Below are 20,918 nucleotides of genomic sequence, written 5' to 3'. Positions count from 1 at the left end.
CTATGGCAACGGCACTCAAGAAATTTCTTAGAAAACTCACGTGGCTTGTCGCGCTAATGCGCGTTACTGCACATTTCCTTGTCCTTAATGTCACCCAAAGTGACATTAAGTTTGTTTTAGGTAGATCTATTGTTATTCTTGGACTATATTAAAAAAACAAACAAACAAACAAACAAACAAGAAAAAACAAGAAAGAATCTGTTATTTTTTATTTTTTTTACAAAAAAGCTCACCTAGTTTGCAGATATGTAGAACATTTATTTTTTTTGCAAATGCAAGCAAGTCATGCAACTAAATTTAACGTGGGCTTAGTTACCGAGTTATATTATGTTCTTAATTATCATTTCATTTTGACACCAAGTGTCTGGAGACCATAATAGCGACAGCAAGTCCTAGACTGTATAGGTTTACCAGCTGGAGGTTCCACAAATAGCTTTGTGGGTCGACTCACCTCCACGAATATATCTCAACTAGCAACACAACACTGAGAAAACACAGACTTAAATCCCTCAGTAGTACACATGAGTAGAAGGAATAAAATTCAAGGCAGAGTGCAGCGTTACAGTTTTGGCCAGGGGTTTGAATCCGGTCAGTCGTGCTAAACTTTTTGATGGTACATGTACATTTCTTCTTCCAGGTGTAAGGAAGACTGTGCAACATATAACTTTTGTGATTTAAAAAAAAAGAGGAAGGGAAGCTGGTTGGGATTTTCATAAACAACCAAGCGTAGTTGATCATAAACTAGAAGATGGGAGATTCGTAACTAAGTTCAACATTTACATGGATCGGAGGTGGATCCCAAGCAAAAAAGAGGAATTTGCTCCAGAAAAATCAACACCTTCAAGACTGGCTAGAGTTTGTATGAATATATGTTTTTGATGAGCCCGAACAATCATAAAACTTGGGTTTGGAATGGATACGCAGGCAAACATTAAGCCTCCCTGAAATCAAGTGCATTTTGCCAGGATAATTGTAATACTGGATTTATTTCCACAAAAGAATGTTCATATCTGAACAAATTTAGCTAAAAATGAAATTGTCATCCAAATTATTATAGAATTAGAGAAAATCCACAACAAATTCAAATGTGCATTTTCTTAAAAAAGTGGCATTATCTCTCCACCCTGAACAACAGTCCAAACAAATCATTAAAGCCACATACAATTATGGTAATGCAGATGATTGGAATATGCAAACTTGTGACTGGAGCACTAAATATGCTTATTTAACTTTAGAAACTCAACAAGAGCCATGGTGTTTTGTTGAGACTCGTCAGTAAATTTTATTACAATACACCCACATCAGTCACAACTAACTTTTTAAAGAAAGATAAAACATAATGTGTCAAAGTTCACATCTATGTTGAAAAAAAAAAAAAAAACAATAACAGAATTAACCAAATCAAAATCAACAACATCAGAAAAAAGCAAAACAAAAAACCGAAATGGACCAAAAACAAATTCCCTCAAAAAGCCTCGCAAAAGTGGAGATAGGCATTGTTGTGATGTTCCAAAAGAAGACCGAAAGTGAAGATCTGAACTAAAAACGACGCTCGGAACAAAAAGCTCTGATTGGACGCTGTTGGTCTTCAGGCTACAGGACTTCCCATCAGTCGTTCTTGTCGCAGAGAGATCAATCTGCTCAGCCAGAGATCTTCAGCCGTCTCTTTATCCATGAACAACTGCAGGCCAGAAGAGAGAGAGGAGGAAACGTTAGGAAGACTAAAGAAAGAAACAGTTTGAGCAAACTCATCTACAGGAGCAAAACATACTTTTGCACAAGAGCCACATTAGTCCATCTATCAGAAAGGTGAAGTTTAGGGGCCCATCAATACAATCTGGAATAAAACTTCAAACTTGAACTGCAATTTGAATATTTAATTATTCTGCTTTTGCTTTGATAATAAGCAAGTTTTTTTTTTGTTTTAGTTGATCAGTTATATTACTGAGGGCATTAGTTATCGTTAGTATTATCGCTCACCGTCACGAGGTGCCGACTGATACCAGAATAATTCATAATAAGAAAACATGGCTGTATTAGCTAACAGTTTTTGTGTTATAAGAGCTTACATTTAATTTCTTTTGCTCACTTTTTTCTCTCAAATTTCCCACAAATTAACCAGCAAATAACATGATGTTCCACACAATAAACACTTGAAAATGACGACTAAAATCATTATTGATTTTGCTGAAGTCAATATATAGCAATCAGCAAATTGTTAAAAATAATATTGTATTTTAAATGTAATAATGTGATGTATCATTTTAAGAGCAGTATGGAAAATTATGTCTCTTTTGTTTGTTTGGGTTTTTTTCCATTATAAAATCAATTAAGTCAGGGATTTTTGTTGTCAATCTTTAGGCTAATATCATAATTTTGTGATATTTGTAAATTAAGGTAATCTAACCTTGAGAATCCCCTTATTTGCTGTATTTGCTAATTACCCTTGTGGACTAAATTCTACTCTCTGTCACTCAAATTCCCAAATCTTTAGCTATGTCCTATAAAAAAAAGACAAGAAGTCTCAAGATCCAAATGAAGATCTGCATTTATGCACCAATATGAAGGCTTAATATGGATTCATTGTAAAGTCTGTCAAGAAAATGAACCAATCACCCTAAATATATTTCTAACTGATTTTTATATACTTATTTAACTGACAATATGTAAATAAATGAAATGTTTTACACAAAGACGTAAAACTGTGTAGTATGTACTATATTTTCCAGCATCACACCTTGTAGAGAAAAACAATACAAATGACCTAAGAGACAGTTTTAATTCACATTAATATGATGTAATTTATTACTATTATTAATAATGTTTTGTGATATAACACAATTGTATGTCTCACATAAAATAATTGGGTAATTCTAACTGACCTACAACATGAGATGTTTAGTCTGATTCAACTTCAAGGCAGTGAGGAAAAAAATGTGTGTGTGTGTGTGTGTTTATTAGGTGTGTGCAAATATCTGGTTTCAACTGTATATAATGCTTTCCATAATTAGGCTTTTAATAAATTGCTAGATTGCACTTTAATGTGAAACACAAATATGACGTTTGAATATCAAGCGCTTTCAAAACTTTGAAAACATCTAATTGAAATTCAAACATTTGCAGGGAAGTCAAGCACCCCTACGAACCTTGAGTACCCTGAATACTGCGCCCTGTTTCGAGTGACGCCTACTCAGATCCAGCTGCATGGAGTACATTTCAGCATGTATCTCATCCATTCCTATAAGGCCTGCTGCGGGAAAATGCCTGCTTACTACTTATATTCAGTACATTACCGGCAGTGATGGCATTGACTGTGAGGCGGCTTTAATGCTACAGCTGCGAGCGTCTGACGAATGAAGGCATCTGTTTATTACGAAGTAACACAATGACTGGGATGCAAAGCACTGAGGCACCGAGTGGAAGATATCAGATTATTCCTATATCCACTGCATGTCTTTACGCGAGGCTGAGAGATGACGTTGACATGCCGGCGATATGTACATTCTGTACATCTAGGTGTTGATACGTGTATTACTATGCAGATGGTCGAGCAGCAACCCCCCGCCGCCGAGCACGTCAATCCTTCATCTCCAACCTACGGCGCGTACAGCTGCACCGCGTGTTATCTCATGTTAGACTCGGCACTAGTTCTTGTCTGTCGGCCCTGGGCTGGTGTCACGGTGCTAATGAGGCTGTGTGTGTGGGATGACAGTATCTGAACCGGGCTAATGGGACTCATCTGTTCTAATTGGAAGTGGAGCAGGAGCTGGAGCCGAGGCCGGGGCCTGCCTGGGGCATATTGCTACCATATATCAGCCTGTCTGACAGTGCATGTATGCGTGTGAGCGTGTGTGTGCCGGGCTGGGGGGGCACGGTGCATCTCTGCGAGTGGGTTATCTGCATACATCAGGGCATAATTTCGTTTCCCCCAGTGGAGATAGATGACTGGGAAGCCCCAGGGAGCGTTATTGGAGTTTAAAGTTTTTTCCCCTCTCGTTTTTCATTTGCAATCAGAGGAGAAGGCCTGTAAACCGGCGAGCTGCAGAGTCTCGCACGACGTGATGCGGTGGATGGGAATGCGCCGGAATCATGGGGGCTGTAAATAGTGGAGGTGTTTGTAGAAGCAGTGACATCTTTTAGAGGGGGTAAAAAAAAAAAAAAAAAAAAAAGTTTGTCCAAACTGCCATAGACTCAAAATCATATGGATTTTGTCACACTCATAAAAAACAAGGCGGAAATAAAACCATAAGATGGAGGCGTAACTTCTTATCGAGGTGGTGGCATTTTACTGCTCTTTAAAAAGTCTATTTAATGAAACTGAGCGAGAGTTTGAGATGATGTTGGAGGAAACGGTTGGAGAGGATTCAGCTGGAGGAAACTTACACTGGGATGAGCGAGGGTGCCGCTGTCATCGTAGACTATAGACATCGGGAGGGAGTAGTCCTGAGACGGAACGCTCTCCGATTCCTGCTTCTTCTGAGCTACAACAACCTGTGTTCACAGACACAGATGAAACAAAGACTAAATGAATCGCATACTGCACCGAGCATGCAATCATGACACAATATTAATACAATTATAGCAAAAAAAAGGTTAATTGTGAAATGTCTCTAAAGTATGTCTCAAGTAATACATTCAATAAGATTATCAAACAAACTGTACATTTAAATGTTTTTGTATGACGTATGGAATTGCAGGGCACAGCAGACTTGGGTCTTGCAATATGATATTTGTCCAGCAGATGGCACACACATATTGACTGTTCAACTGTGAAAAACAGTAATAAAAGAAAAGCCACGCATTCTGAAATGCCATTGTTAGACTTCAATGGACTCATCTATCTTTCAATGTAAAAACAGCTGTAAGTTATGTATTTTTATTTTATTTTATTTAGTTATTTCTTTTTAAGTCTTTTTATTCTTTGTGCTCAAACCTAGTTAGAAAAAAACCCCACTCAAGATTCAATTTACAGTCATTTTTAAGACACCTGTGGGAATATTTTGACTCAGTTCCTCAAGCACACTGATTTAATTTGTAATATCATGGGAAGAAAAACACCAAAAAGAAAAAAATCAGAATGAGAATTGTGGTTGTCCAAAACGCTGGTTCATTCTCAGGAATGATAAATAGGTAGATGACGGTGCTATGTTCACCTGTCGAAACAATATCCTAGTATGAACAGAATGGAAATGTTCAGCTAACATTCTGCTCAAGAAGACGTGTTTTGTGAACTACTGGTTTGTCTCGGAAAAGCGTTCATCAACCCATAAACAAAAAGCAAAGAGCAACTGAAGTTGGTCAACGAACGTCACTTTCCACAGCAAAATCAGTCCAGGGGCAGCAATGCCACTCAGAAAGAAAAAAGCAATTACTCAAAAAGCATCATAAAAAGGCAAATTACAGCATTCAGACTCATAGAAAGACAAGGCCCCTCCAAATGAACAAGCAAATTAGTTACAGCGTAGTTTAAATTCAATTCAATTTCAGTTCAGTATATTTATAAAGCACCGTTTCACAACAGATGTCATCTCGAGGCACAAAATAAAAAAAAAAATCAAATTCCAATTCACTTGTACATACAAGTAAATTGATCCAAAACATTTGACTCAAGTAACACAGTTTAAAAGATAATTGTATCAAATACTAAGAAAATGTATAAATACTCTTGAGTTTAAATACTTAAAAACATAATCTAAAAATGATCTTTATATGTTCTGGTATCTAAAAAAACAAAATGATTTTCCTAAGTCTTTCTTTGTATACACCGGTTTCAAATGTCTAAATATATCTATATACCACCAATGAACAGAATGCGCATACATCCATGTGTTGGCATTTTCAAAAATGGGAAAGACGAGAGAACATATCAATTAATAAAGCCAGATCTGCTTAAAGCTTCACTAGTCAGAAAATGCCTGCTTGCTTAAACCTGACTGTACCGTGAGAAAAATAAGTTAAAAAGTCTAAAACATAGATAAAAAAAACTGAGTTTATTTACACTACTGCAATCATTAATTTGATAAAAATGTTTCAAAGATCTTTGCTCAGGGTTGCTCCGTAGAGCCATTTATAGAGCTGACAGACAGAAAGATGGCTTTTAGAAATGTTCACACCCTGCAGTGTGGAAACATTACCATATGTTACAATAAACATCATGTCTGAATGGCTGGCGTGTCTTCACTGTTACATTTATTAAAAGACGAAATAACTAAATTAACATTTCACCAAACCCATTACTGTTTTAAACGCCCCTAGTACCAGCCGTAGAGCAGATGTTTACCCAGTTGGACGAATCTTTTTAAAATTCATTTGGCAGGAAACAAAAAGTGAGCAGGATATGAAACACACTGACTAATAAGCATGGTGATGTGCCAAGTGTGAGGCACAAAAAAAACTACTCATCACATTCCTGCGGAACAATCTGCTGAATATACATTTTTAATAAATGCAGCTTGCTTGTTTTTCTTCTTTTCTTCATTTATTTAAAATGAAGGCTGTAGCCAACATAAAGGGCTTCACTAATCTTTCATCAACTTATGATTGAAAAGGATTTGCAGTGACTTCTAACGGCGCTAATGAAAAACAGCAAACAAAGTGAATTACAGAAATTAAACAATTATTTTTACAGAATATTCTTAAAATAAATTTGAATTGCTGGTAAACATTAGGTTATTGTTTCTAAATAACTCAGAAATGTATTGTGGTGCAGATTAAAAATGTTAAATTTGTAGTAATTGTGTTTTTTTTTTTTTTTAAATTGTAGGGAAATACATAAAACATTCTTTAAGTTAAGAAAGGTTTTCAACTTTAATTCAGACCATTTGTCTGAGTTAAAATTCAGACAAATGGTCTGAATCTTAATTTAATCTGTAACTTTAAATATCTGACCTAAAATTAAGTAAGTAGATGTTATAAAATTTCTTTGGCTTGATTAGCTGTTTTATTATAATTCATAAACATAAAAACAAAACTGGAAAAATACACAATTCAGCAAAACTACAAAGATGTTTTGACACAATCTGTGAAAAATCCCCATTATAAATGTTTTTTTTTTTTTTTTAAGATTTTATAATTTTTCCAGACTAAGACCTCTTCATTTAGAAATGTAAAACTTTTAGCGGTTTTTATTGGATGAAAATTAGTTTACAAATTGATTAACTGGATTAATCAAGTGGACAGATTAATCTATAAAGTACTCTTGTGCAGAGGTTTACAAACTTGGTGATATGTTTCACCATGGGCACACAAGAAACCGAGTCTGTGGGTGTCATAAAAAAAAAAATATATATCTAATATAATTGCAATGTATAAAAACAATCTGTTTGTGTTCTTTGTACTGACACAAATCCTTGTTTATTTGGCTTAGCAATCATAGCTGTTCACTGAGCCACAAGTCTGTGTCACAATTGTTGTGATGGTCAAGAACTGAAAATGTCTTAAAAACTAGATTATATTCCAAAAACGTAGGTGTTGTCATAACTTTTTTTTGCATTTATCTCAAGAGTATTGATTAATACTTCAAACTTTAAATGATCAGCGGGTTGTAAAAGAACTCACAGTACTTGCAAAATAATTTGGATTAAAATTCATGTAGAAAGAAACAATGCAATACATTTTAAAATCAAACTGACATCCAACTAAAAATTTAAAACTCAATTTTTTCTGTCAGAGAGGTGCATTGCACTAAATCAGACCTCAAAAATGATTTTGTTTTAATTCACAAGTCAAAAAGCGATGCTGTGATATATTTAAGGCGCTTATTTCTGATTTAAATACATAAATCTTATTTTATTACCATGTTATAGCCTACACAAGCATGGGGAAGATTGTAGACTTCCTGGTTATCCAGGAGGTAGACCGAAAATCCTCTTAGAAAATGGTAAAGTCAAAAGAAGTCGTTGCTAAAGAAGCTGGCTGTTCACATAATGCTGTTTTTAAGCACATTAACGGAAGGTTGAGTGGAAGGAAAAAGCATGTTCCTTCCACATGTGAGGATAATAGTAACGTTTAGAAGACTGTGAACATTAATGCTGTCAAGATTTTTGGGGCAGATTCACCAAATGTAGATTCTGGCTGGAGTCAGGCAATACACAGAAATAACCAAGGATGTGGGCAACAAATGTGGCATGATCCTCATGTGAAGCCACACCTGAAGTATCTTACCTCTTCTAGGGAGTACAAAGATTGAACCACTCTGGATTAAAGTTTTGTTTGTTTTTCATTTCATTAGAATCAATATACCAGAGCCGGGAGGAAGAACGTAGAGGGAGAGAAGTTGCTTGATGACACCAGACGTGACTGAAGACCACCAGTAAAGCAACCGCAATACTCTAGCAAAGCCACATTAATGCAGCAAGTCATGCAAAAGAAACTGTGGCCAAGACTGTAGTGCACATATTGCTACAGTACGTGAGCATAGTTTAGTTTACAGTAGGACAACAGTCCTGCATTAAAATTAATAGGTCTTATGTCATATTCTAATGTTGGAAACTGAATTTTGGATTTGGCTCTGAGCTGTCAGTATTGAAAGAGATACATATTAGAAATACTGTAGAATATTTTGAACTGAATCCCAAGAAGGAAAAAAATCCTATGTAATGACAAATTGATTTATTAGGTTTATAATAGAGACCTAATATAAACTTATTTCTCCATTTCATCTGGTAGATCTTGTAAGAATATTTGTTTTTGGACATGCTGTGCAGCGTGCAATTTCTGCAGCATGTGGCTCCCTTTGGCCACATGGATCATAACTTTTGTGGGTTTTCTGTCAAATGATGTCACCTGTATTTTAAAAAAAAGCCACGGAGTCCAGGCAAATCTAATTCCAGCTCTTTCAGAAGGCAGAAACATTTCAATAATGACCTATGCATTTGGTCTGCCTCTGTGCAACCAGAAAGGCGAGGGGGGAGGGAAAGAGACACAGACGCGGGACGGCTGCCGCCTGCTGTGGCTTTTGTGTGGGGCGCTGCCGTCGTAGAGGGGGAAAAAAACATTTCGATGAAACCTTCTCGGGTCGGGAGCAAATGGCATTCAATGGGAACGTTTGATTTGGTCTGGGCCGTCTCTGGACAGACGGCGCGGAGCGACGCGGAGGGGCGAAATTCAATAAGAAACGGAGCAAAAAAAGCTCAGAGAGTAAAGGGCCAGGGGAGAAAGAGGAACAGAACGCACCTTTGTGTCATCCCGGGAAGATTTGAAAGCCTGAGGAACAAAGGAATCACTCTCGATGGCCTCGATGTCCTTTATCCTTCGCACTTGCTCCTCCAGAGAGGTTCCCTCTGAAAAACACGTGAAACAAGGGAAGCCATGAACAGAAACACACATACAGAGAAAGACACACATGTTCTCCATCACACAGAGTGTGGACCACCTTCTGTCATGATCTGAAAACATTTGGATTTCCTCTAGATTGGCCTCTTCTTCCAGTATAATACCATTTGACACATACAGTAAAATAAATCTGATAATCCCCCTATTTTAATCTTGTGCCTCCGAGAAAAAAAGTATTTATGCCTTTCCAAGGGCACGGACTCCTACAAAAGGTAAAGAGGGGAAAAATACTAACAAGGTAATAGCCAGACAGTGAATTACACTCAGATAATGGCATTCTAAAATAATCAAAATATGAACACAAGCTCACTGCAGTGGAATTTCATTACAGGGAATAAATGTGATTAAGTTTTATTCAGTTCAGACCTCATGTATCAGAGAGTATACTTCTCCGGCTTGTCCAATTTTACAAAAACAGACACAAAGGGTTTCCAATAAATTACTCCTGGATATAAACACATCAGGATTTCTGCATATCAGATGACAAATCACTTCAGGAATCTAAAAGCAGTCTTTGTGAGCGTGGGAGGGCAAAAATAGGTGTGCCGAGGAAAGTTAGCGACGGGGAGGGGGGAGTCTGAATGCACTCATTATTTTCTGGCTGTCAGTCTTTCTACTGATCAGTCAATATTCATCCCTCTCTTTCCCATCTATCCGTCCTCTCCTGCACTCTCCCATCTCGCTGTCTGTCAATCCAGCAGGCGTCCGTGTTTCTGAGCGGCACGGATGTAGGCTGCGTCAGTAACACAAATGGGAACGTGCGTTAGAGAGTAGGATATCGGAAAACTTCGATTTTGCTCTGAAGGGTGAACCAGATTTTCAATGATTGATTACACACGATGTAACTCTTTTTGGACTGAATTAAGTCCTTTTTTAAGTTCTAAATGCCAACACTGTGACATGATAGAATACCTACAGTACCTTGTACTTATATTCCTTGAACACCTTTTACCATTGCAACCACAAACTTTATTTCATTGTACTAGTATTCCATTTGACTGAATAAATAAAGACGAAAATTATTGTGAAGTAAAAGAGAAATATCAGTGTCTGAATGTGTTATCCAGCCTGGTAAAAACTAGCCCATTTGCTTCAAACAGAGAGACTGGAACCCTGGCTATTGAGAAACAATTGCTTCCTGGAGGCTTGGACTAAATTTTACCCAATTGCTAATGTTTAGTCATAATGTATGAAATGAGCCAGTGTCTTAAACATTCACATTGCTCCGACTGTAATTTTGTTTGGAAGTGCTTTCATTCCCAAATATAATAAAGATTGAATGTCTTTGTTCACTTCCTCCACTGGCATTGCCATACCACAACCCTATTCAGGAAGATTACAATTCAAAAACAAAGCAGAAAATCAATGTCCTTGTTAATAATTCCTTCTTCTGATTGGCCCGATTGGAATTCAACCAGAGAAATCCAGTTCAATAGGAAAACATGAGATGAGGATTTAGCAGAATTTTGTAGGAAGACAATGGCCAGGCTAGGTCTTACCCATTCTTTCTTGCAAAACAGCTCTAGCACAGCTAGACTGAATAATTAACAATTTTCAAGTATTGCAATTCCCAGCTAGATTTTGATCTAGAATATTCCAACATGAAATCACTTCAATCTAAAACATCCCATTCTAGCTCTGGCTGAATGTTTATGATCATTCTCCTGCTGAATGGCAAAACTCTGTCGCAGTCTCAAGGTTTTTGTAGCTAACATGTTCTCTTCCATAATGTTTTGTATGTAGTTTTATCCGTCTTTGCGTTATCTCTAACCAACTTTTCTGGTCCTGCTAAAGAAAATAACCCCCACAGCATGTTTATGCTGTATTCTACATAGCTTGTGGCAAAGTGAAGAGATTTGTTGCATTGTCAACAGATCCTTCAAATGAAAATGTGGTTTCCATACACGCTCTCCAAAGTCACTCTTTGCTAGGCTCTGGGCTACTTCTCTGATTACTGTGATCCATTATTGGCTTGGTACCAACATAACTGGATTTAAAGATGTCATCAGCATAGAAATGATGTCCACATATTGATAATTTGGCCAAGAGGGAATGTACAGCAAAATGAAAAAAGACCCCACAACAGGTCCTTGAGGTACCCCACAAGGCAAGTCAGCTTGTTATATTGCATGTTAATTCTGCAGTGTAACAGTGCTGTTAATTGTCTCCCCGACTTTATCCTTGACCTATCTATGTGTTCATTGTTCTTGAGTAATGTTTTCTGACAAACCTCAGATCTGCAGAGAAACGGCTATGTTTGAACCGCACACAGGCAGTAGATTCAATTTAACCAATCTGGCGACTTTTGGTAGTTAAACTGGATTCTATATATTTCAGAGTAAAGGGGACTAAAGACAAATATATCCAACACTATCCATATTTATACTTGAAAAATAACTTAAAGACCAAGTATCCAACCATGTATATATATATTTTTTGCTTCACATTTATACTTTATGTTGGTCTATCACACGAAATCCCGAAAAATAACATCTAGGTTTGTAGTTGTCGTGTGACAAAATGTGAAAAACCTTCAAGGGGTGTGAATACTTTTGCAAGCATACTCAAATACAGTACGCATTTGGAGCTGATAAAAATGATTTAATTCAATCCATTAGCAGCTATAGAAAGGGTGTCACAACACATCTTTACGGCCCCGGCGTTTAATGAATAAATGAATATTTGGTCCAGCCTTCACAGCAAAATGTCAGCCTCTATCACGCACACACTTTATTAAGCTTCATAATAGCACTTCAACAACTCTGGTCTGATTTTAATGCGCTGCAGAATTGGACAACTGACTGACGAGTTGAATTAAGCCGTCCTATGTGACACACTATCGGCTTGTCATCCAGCACAGGGAGACGTGGCTCCAAAAATAGTCATTACCTTGACTGGGGCTTCTAGATGGGAGCCTGAACACGGGGCCAATATCCTCCTGGAAGACTGTGGACTGTCCTTCACACCGCAATCGTGTGTGTTTGTGTGCGTGTTTGAATGGAAACTCACGCTTGTGACGAACCCACAATTAATTCAGCACAATTAATTCATTTTTTTCCAATTACCTTCCCATCGCTGCTGTCCTTTGTGCATGAATGCCCTGCATAAACAATACCCGCACTCATCAACACACGCAAACAAACCCACACACACATCTACCAGCATCTCGTTGGCGGATGTTTTCCACGTGCAGAGCAGGAATCCATTAAGACCTCAGACTTTTTGACAAACACATTATTGGTAGATAAAATGACTTCCATATGCTGTTTGTCAGATGTCAGCGGGTAAAGATATGTATTTCACGAGAAAATCAAAAATAATGGACTTTGAGTGCGGGCCAAGTGAGCTCAGAGGCGGGCAAAAAAAATCAATACTCCAGCTGGGCGAGCGCACTCTGAAGCTCAAGGAGGTCAAAGTTGATATTTAATATTGACACAGTATCTGGCAAATTAATTTAACAGGTCGACTCGATTGTCACCGCATTAGGAGCGCTTTTCTGTCAGCGATGAGGAGGTTAGAGTGAAATCTGAGAGCAGGGAAGCAGTAGGGAAACCAAAGGAGGTGCAATTAAATGCACAGTAGCGGCTGCTTCATGCTGGAAATTTAACAACCTGGAGAAGGAATAAAGGTGAGAACAGCCTCATTATTAGCTATGAAACTGTGGGCCGAAAAGTCCTTTCATAATTGCATCCGCGCAAACGTGTTTTGCTCTGATTTATAAAAAAAAAAAAAAAAAAAAAAAGGAAAGGAAAAAGAACGAAGTCAAAAAACTCTCTCGCCATCTCATTACTGAAATTAGTAAGATAGACAGGGGTGCTGATGAGTGGCTCAAAATCAATAGGCTATTGTTCTCCCTAAATAGCTGTTTGTCCACTTCATTGATTAAGACCCAAAGACGAGGAAGGGAAATCAAACCAGCCAATGGAAACTGATTTCAGATGGTCTCCTTTAGACCTTGAAGGCAGGAGCGTTTCTCAGCAGTTACGCTGAGGCACCAAAAGAGGGGGCTGTTCCACAGCGCATATGCACAGGACGGTCTGCTGCAGCTTTGTTGTCTTTGTAAACTTGACTTTGCCCGAGAGTTTGTCAATCAAGAGTAGCAGAGCTGAATATATTGCTGCTGCTGCTGATTAATTCCAGTAAGTGAGTTCACTGACGAGCCAGCTGAATTACTGCAGACCTTGTTGTTGATATGTGGAAAAGACGAACAAAAGAGGAACTGACTGCTTGTTTTATAAAGACTTGCTTGTTGGTATTTAGGAAACGAAATGTAAAGTCATTTAATGAACATATTAAATAAATAAGTTGTAAAAGTGTGCAAACTGTGTTCCTTAATTTATGATTGTAATGTAATTGATGTTTAGTTAAACAACATTGGGACTTGCTGAATGGTTTCTAATATAAACCAGCTGAATTACAGCACACAGGACTTCTTAAAAGGGCTCAAAAGTTTTAAAGACTTGTTTCAAATATAATTTTCTTTGTGTTGCTTTTCTGCATTTCTCCAAGCAACAACACATTGGACAAGTTAAAAACCAAACATTTTACAAAACACAGCATTTTATGGGAACTGCTCATTTTAAAATGTGATTTTCTCGGCTCAAATTTTTATTTTCGTCCATATGAAACTTATTTTAAGGTTTGGATTCAAATATTAACTATGAATTTATTGGAGAGACCTGCACAGTGGGGAAGCTTTAAATGTAGAACATCAAAAAACAACAACAAAAAAAAACATGATGGATGGATGGTTGGATGGATGGATGGATGGATGGTTGAATACAAAGTAATTCCCTCCTACTAAATAATTCCCACAGTAAAAATTTCAGGGGCCCATCCATTAAATCCTTTACAGGTGTTTAAGTGTGAATGCCTGTGTGGTTTTTCACTCAGTAACCAAAAATATTTTCTTCGTTTATCACATCAAACTAAAAACCAGTTTGCATTTATTATATAAAAGCAGCATAAAAAGCTCACTGTTTGGAGCAAATTATTTTAGGGACTTTGTAAAAGATCATCATGAAGAAAACGAAGCAACGACGCAAGTTCCGAAACTTTGTCTGCGCTCCACTGTTTTGTTTTCCCACTTATCTGAAACTGTAAAATACTTGAATCAAATTTCAAACGGCTTCCAGACTGTGCAGGAATCCTGGGATAGACGTTTAAGTTTGGGATTTCATGTCTTATCTTCACAAGTACACACTCAGCAGTGTCTCTTTATTTCCCAGGTTTCGGTAGCCATCTCTCTCCCTGTGCCGCGGCAAAAATGTGTAATTCAATGCTCAATTTAGGCCCCGTCTCAGTGGAGATTTTTTTTGCCTGCTAATTGATAGAAATTAAGCCATTAATCAAGCCACTAGCCATCATTCAAGCCAGGGAAGATGAATACAAACTTTCATAATAACCACCTTCCCCATTTTAGCCCTCATTAGCATTAATTTTTAATGTAATTATGCTATTCTTTTACACTGAGCTCATAAATTACTGCTCTTTTGTTGCCGGCTGGCCTTGTAAAATCTAAAGTAATGCTTTGTAGTCTGATCTTTAAGGCAATTACTGGCTTCTTCACTCTTTTATCTCTCTGCATTTCCAATAACCTGCTCTCTAATGATTTATCTCCGCTGCCTCCCCTCGCCATCCCCATCCCCATCCCCAGCCCTTACCCCACTCTCTCTTTTCCTCTCTCTCTCTGCACCAGTGGCCAAGTGCCCTGCTGCCAGCCTCCACCTCCAAAATCCCGTCCGCCTACGTTCTCCCCATCTCTTCATCTGGGAAGCATACAAACACGTGCACGGATGCTTGCCTCCACCACTCTTAACAAAAGGAGCATATTCGCTGTGTGTCAGTGCACAGCGAATATGCTCCTTTATAACTTTGTTTACAATCTCCTTTAGTCATTTTCCAGCTTCATTAGCACAGATCCAGCTCCAGCAGTGGCGACAACATCAGGGGAACGCCGCGGTAAAGAGAGACCAGGCGCTGCATCTCGCTCTCTCTGTCTCGGCTGGTCTCTCGTGGGCCTTACCTGTAGGCTAAGCTGCTCTTGTTTATGTAACCCCTGAGCTGAGTAAACTCACACATGCGTGAATGCACGCGCACACGCTCGCAAGACTTGGCATCAAACTGAGTCAAGCTTAGCAGGGCTGTGTGCTGGGGGCGATGGAGGGGCTTCGGTCTGGCCCTGTTCTCAGCAGCAGCATCCTGCCTGCGTCGGAGTCTTTAATGTGCGATTCTCCGGGCCCAAACAACAGGCTGCTGCAGTGCATGCCTGGGAACTGGACTAAGCAGTAACAGGAAAAAAGACGGAGCTGCTTATTAAAATATGTCTGAAGACATTTGCTGATCTGCACTAAATGATTTCATATGGACGAGGATTGACTTTTCTCCAACTGACAAAGAGCGGAAATCAAGAAACTGAAGCCTTGTGGCATTATGGAAAGGCTTGCATCTCTAACAGTACTTCTGTTTTTTTATGTATTTTATTTTTGGTCACACTTAATGCTTCATAAATCTCACATGATCAGATAAAAACACAAAATTAACTTCTCTAATCATTTTAACTAACCAGGCCTTATATGAAAAGTAATTAGCCTCTAAACCTAGTGACAAGTTATGCCACATAACCACTTTTTACATCGCTGTGCAGGAGCTTTGACCCACTCTCCTCTGCAAAATTACTCAAATTCTGTCAAATTAAATGGCCTATTTAAGGTCCTGCCACCGCATCTCATTGTGATTTAATTTGGGACTTTGACTAGGCCATTCTTCTCCCCCCACCCCCGAGTCATCCAGGTGTGAGATTACAGATGTGGAACTGATAGCCAAGATAATCGTATCAATTACAGCACGATTCATGAAGCAGCCCTAGAACATCACGCTACTGCCACCGTGTGTGACCGTAAATGCGATGCTGTTTTTCTGAAATGCTTTGCGCAGGAAGCAAAGATTCAAGGTGCAAATAGAAGAAGGTGTGCATGAATACCCTGAGTGGACCTGAGCAAATGGGACATGAATTCAAATTTGTATGTTACCAATGTCAGTCATTTCAGACTAGAAAAAGAACATGACAATAAATTGATAGCATTCATGTCAGTGAACAATGAATTTAAATCTCTTGCCAGAGCTGCGAGTGCAGAGTTTTCTTTCCACAATGTGAACATTAGGATCCTCACATGTGGTTGAATTGCAACAATGACTTGTGATGCTGTTTTTTGACATCTGCCTGAAATGTGTGGCGGCCAGGGTCAACGGGTCATGCTAAATTAAGGAAAACTCCACCAGCGTGAGCCAGATGTCCTGAGTCTGTCCCAGAGGAGCGCCCTTAGATGTATGTATGTGTTTGTAAGCTGGAATATGAGTGGGGCGATGTCCAATGACAGAGCAGGTGGCTGAGCTATTCTAATCTGAGCTCCCATGAGACAGCACACACCAAGCACAGTTACTTATACATCTTATACCGACCCCCTCTTTTAAAAACGCTGCATGTGTCTGCGGCCGCGCTATAGTAGCGATGCTCTATTTAGCAAAACAGGCCAAGTGATCCCATGTGGTGCTCACCTTGTTATCAGTGTCAAACGGTCTCTGTGGATTTCTGTCAAATCCTGTCACCATCATCAAGGCCTGTCACAAATACTCTGCTTTCATAGTGAAAACCTTTATTGGAACAATTTAGAGCAAAGAATATGATATGTCAAAAATGCTGCCTTGAGCATTATTTAACCTCAGGCTTATATGATCTTATGTGATATCTGTTTGGCATCAGGAAATGAGCAGCAGCTGGGGACTGAGTGTCTCAAATACACACACTTCTGTCCCGTCTTCTGCTGATAGTGATCTTCCACTCTGCAGTCAATAAAGGTCTGAATGATAAATTAAAGATCCAAATAGCCTGCTAATGACAGGATGACATGGCAGCCACGCGTCATGCTCAGATATCGGCGTCCAAATCTCAGCTGATCCCTCCTTACTCACCGCTTCTCTCTCCTCCGTCACTCAGCTGAATCCCTCCCATTAACAGACCCCATCTTTATTCAACCATCCTGTTAGAGCACCTCAATATGCAGGTCTGGCTTCACTTCCAAGTAAATCTGCCATTCGTCGACTGTCACATTAATAAAAATTATTTATTATAAAGCTGGTCACTTTAGTGGAGCAGGTCATTTTACCCTTGACTTACCGTTAACAACCATCAATTTAAAGTAAATCTCACTCATGCTCTTTAAAGAAACATGGTTTTATCACATAGTCCTTAACTCTTGCTCACAGGACACTTCTTTTTGTTTGTTTGATCATCAGTGTCCTCATGGGTTTTAGATGGCTTTATGGTCTCTGGTGGCTTTTTGTGTTCAGTCCTGTTTGTTGAGTAACAATATTTAAATTTAGTCGTGTTCTTTTCGCTTTGGTTTAATTGCATAAATATCATCATTGGTCTGTGCCAAGCAGACATCTTTTGCATGCATAAAGAAAAATGTTGGTCCACTTTGCTCTTATTTCCTAACCCTTACCTTAACAAAAACTTCAATGAGGTCATTAAATTATTTATTGTTTATTGTGCTGTTTGCATTTGCGAACTGTAAAAAAACAAACAAACAAAAAAAAAAAAACAGAAGGTACTTCACATTGACTGCAAAGTATTTTGGACGGTAGGTACTTGGAGTGGTGGTAGGGTGTGCAGTGTCATAGTATTATGGAAGTATGATAGGCGCTGAGCTGTTGGCTCGTCTCACAAGACACCATTCTTGAGGTTCGCATAATCTTGACAGAGTTTTGGTGATTGCGGGTGATTTCACCCCTTCACCATTTCCTACTTTTGCTTTTTTAAGTAGCTGCGGAAGTGTGCCAAGAAAAGTTTCAAAGTTACAATGTGTCAATTTGCCACCACTTTGGGGAGGTTGGTTTTGAAAGTGTATTATTTGAAGGAATATTTTATAATCTTTTCACACATTATTGCAAGGAAATGTGAATATCTGACTGTAGTAAATATGTTCAACAGAAGGAGGCGACTCAAAATTTTTCCAAAGCGTCAACAGACTCAATTGAGATCTGATCTATAATAAGTGGAATAAGGTGTAGTATAAAATATTTAGGGAAGAAAAAAAAACAATTAAATTTAAGTTATACATGACTATGCCGTGAGAATTAACTGATTCTAAGAAGCCGCTTAAAGGTACCAACAGGAAGTAGGTTGAGATGAAATGGCAGTTTGTGGATACAAAAGGGGATATAAATTAGTGAAAGAGCAAATTGACCCAGAATGGTCCTGACTCACTCCGCTGACCTGCCAGCACAGTTATGACTGCAAACATGACGAGCTAACCAAAACCAGCTGGGTGAGCTTCTCTTACACACGTGTGTGTGTTCTTGAGAAAGAGGGAAAAAGAGAGAAGCATGAGTGTTAGTCGATGTCCTCAGTCTGGGCAGCGTCACAGAATCTCGTTAAACTGCGACGTTTTCACAGGCTGAGCGGTGAAGTGTTCAAGATATCACAGCTACTTTCTATGTGAACTGTTTGCAAACGGGTATGGGCGGGGTTCCTTGCTTTATTACATTTTGTTTCCCATTTGTCCCAATTTGACAAAACACAACACAAAAGCAAGAATTGCCAAAAAGTTTTTGAATGTCAGGATAAACTCATTGCTTTTGTATATAGTCACTATTACATCTTTTTTATTAAGTAAAGTCTTGTTTTAGTGTGATTAGAAATGCAGCATCCGCCCTGCCCTTTACCAGAAATAACAAGCATTTGACTGCATTAACTTGATTTCTAAACCGGGCTGTGTGTGTGTGTGTGTGTGTGTGTGTGTGTGTGTGTGTGTGTGTGCATGTGTGTGTGTGTGTGTGGGGGGGGTGTGTGTGTGTGTGTGGGTGTGTGTGTGTGTGTGTGTGTGCGTGTGTGTGTCAAATGTGTGCATGAGTGTGTAAGTGCAGGGAAAAAAAAGTGCATCGGCCTCCATTTTTCAATCCCAGGCTGGTCAGCAGCTCTTTCACGAACAACTCTATAATTAGGGAAACACCAAGCAACTAATTACTTAATTGGAGCAAGGTCCTCAAAATGAAAATGATGTAATCAGAATCCTGGAAATGGATTCGATTTTAACAGACTAACACATGAATGTCAGCACACACACAGCAGACTCACACACACACACACACACACAAGCACACACACCTCCTGACCTACAGTCGTCTTGACAAGTACCCATCAAGCGGCCAACTCTTTCCCCTTAGTTGAGTTGTAATTGATTCTCCCTTTAACTCTGCTGGCTCCTGGCAGCCTCTGTATATGTGTGTGTGTCCTTTCTGTGTGGTCTGCTACAAACTATATAAGTAAAGGTCATGGTCATGCATGCGTGTGCGCGCGCAGTGTCTGAGTAGTAATTAATTAGGCAAATGTTGCCCACCTCCTCTCTGGATGACCTCAGTTGTGGACTAACAACCTTGGCAATCAGTTGAACATAACTCTCCTTTAAAGGAAGCCATGTAAAATCTCAACTTACCTACAGTGACAGTGTTATTTGAATGTAAATCCATGAAATTTCTTCGTAATCTATAAAGTAGGATGTAAATGCATGAATGAGTGAGAAAAAAATGAGTGAATGAATGAATTGATGCAAGATGAATTAGTAAAATGTCATTTTCAGATATCCTTTAAATCTAGCAGTTGTGCAAGTATGCTCCATGACTCTGTGTTAGTATAAACTTCAGGTGGAAATAATTCTAAATAGGTGGTCAAAGAAGACCCAAAAAGATACATTATTTGTAATTTGAAGTAGAAAGAATAGCATATAAATTTTTTTTAAGTAGGTATTGGCAAATATGACATTTTTATGGGATGATAACTACCAAAAATGCTAGACATATAAACAGTTTTTAAATTCAGAAAGAGTCATATGTACTTGAGGTACACATGTTAAAAAGTACTATATGTTTTAGAGGTTCCAGTCCATGTGGAGCATCACTGGAAGATTTACAAATTGTTTAAATAATTAGGCTACCTGCTCCGGATAAGTCAGCAGTCAGCTGCTGAGCAGGCATCAGAATTGTAACAAGTCAAATTAAAAATTTTAACAGTAGTTTTAAATAAAGCTGGATCAAATAAAAATATGTCAATGTTTCAAAAACCTTATGTGTTCGTACTGATAACGTCAGTCGAACGATTCCTCTCTGGACTTTTATTAGAAGGCGACAGAAGGTCAAGCAAGGGGCAGGCCAGCGAGAATAAGGGACTGGAAAGCATTCAGATCTTAGTTATATGCTTTGAAAAAGCATCAAGCAAAAATAAAAATCCTGTGTTAGTTCCATGGTTATTTCCTGCCTTGAATAGATACTTTACTTATATGTAGCATAATCCATAGTACGGCATAATTGGTGGATGTTTTAAATAGATACTCCACTGTCACTCTTCATTATCAATATACATTGTCTGGGCAATGTTCAGAACAATATGCACTGAGGGAGTCATCTACTCTCTGTGCCTGCTGGCGTTTGAGGACAGGCACATATAGGCCAGTTATCTGAAGTCCTGTCCAGTCTGACACTGCTGGTTGCATTTATCTTAACCACTGAGTCTCAGCTGATTTTTCACA

At 38.6% G+C, this 20,918-nt stretch overlaps 1 protein-coding gene across 1 annotated transcript in view; it reads right to left on the bottom strand.

Annotated features, from left to right (window-relative positions):
- Positions 1-194: 194 nt before the first annotated feature.
- Positions 195-20,918, bottom strand: part of rsrc1 (arginine/serine-rich coiled-coil 1) — a 137,986-nt gene continuing 117,262 nt past the window's right edge. The window contains exons 8-10 of the mRNA XM_055028768.1: positions 9,175-9,281; positions 4,384-4,491; positions 195-1,681 (exon numbers count right to left, since the gene is read on the bottom strand). Coding sequence (XP_054884743.1) covers positions 1,589-1,681; positions 4,384-4,491; positions 9,175-9,281 — 308 coding nt within the window. The 3' untranslated portion in view covers positions 195-1,588. The remainder of the gene's footprint in view (positions 1,682-4,383; positions 4,492-9,174; positions 9,282-20,918) is intronic.

Source organism: Poeciliopsis prolifica, unplaced genomic scaffold, assembly GCF_027474105.1.
Source record: "Poeciliopsis prolifica strain line A6 unplaced genomic scaffold, Auburn_PproV2 SCAFFOLD004, whole genome shotgun sequence".
Lineage (NCBI taxonomy): Eukaryota > Metazoa > Chordata > Actinopteri > Cyprinodontiformes > Poeciliidae > Poeciliopsis > Poeciliopsis prolifica.
This window is presented reverse-complemented; position numbering and strand designations above follow the sequence as displayed.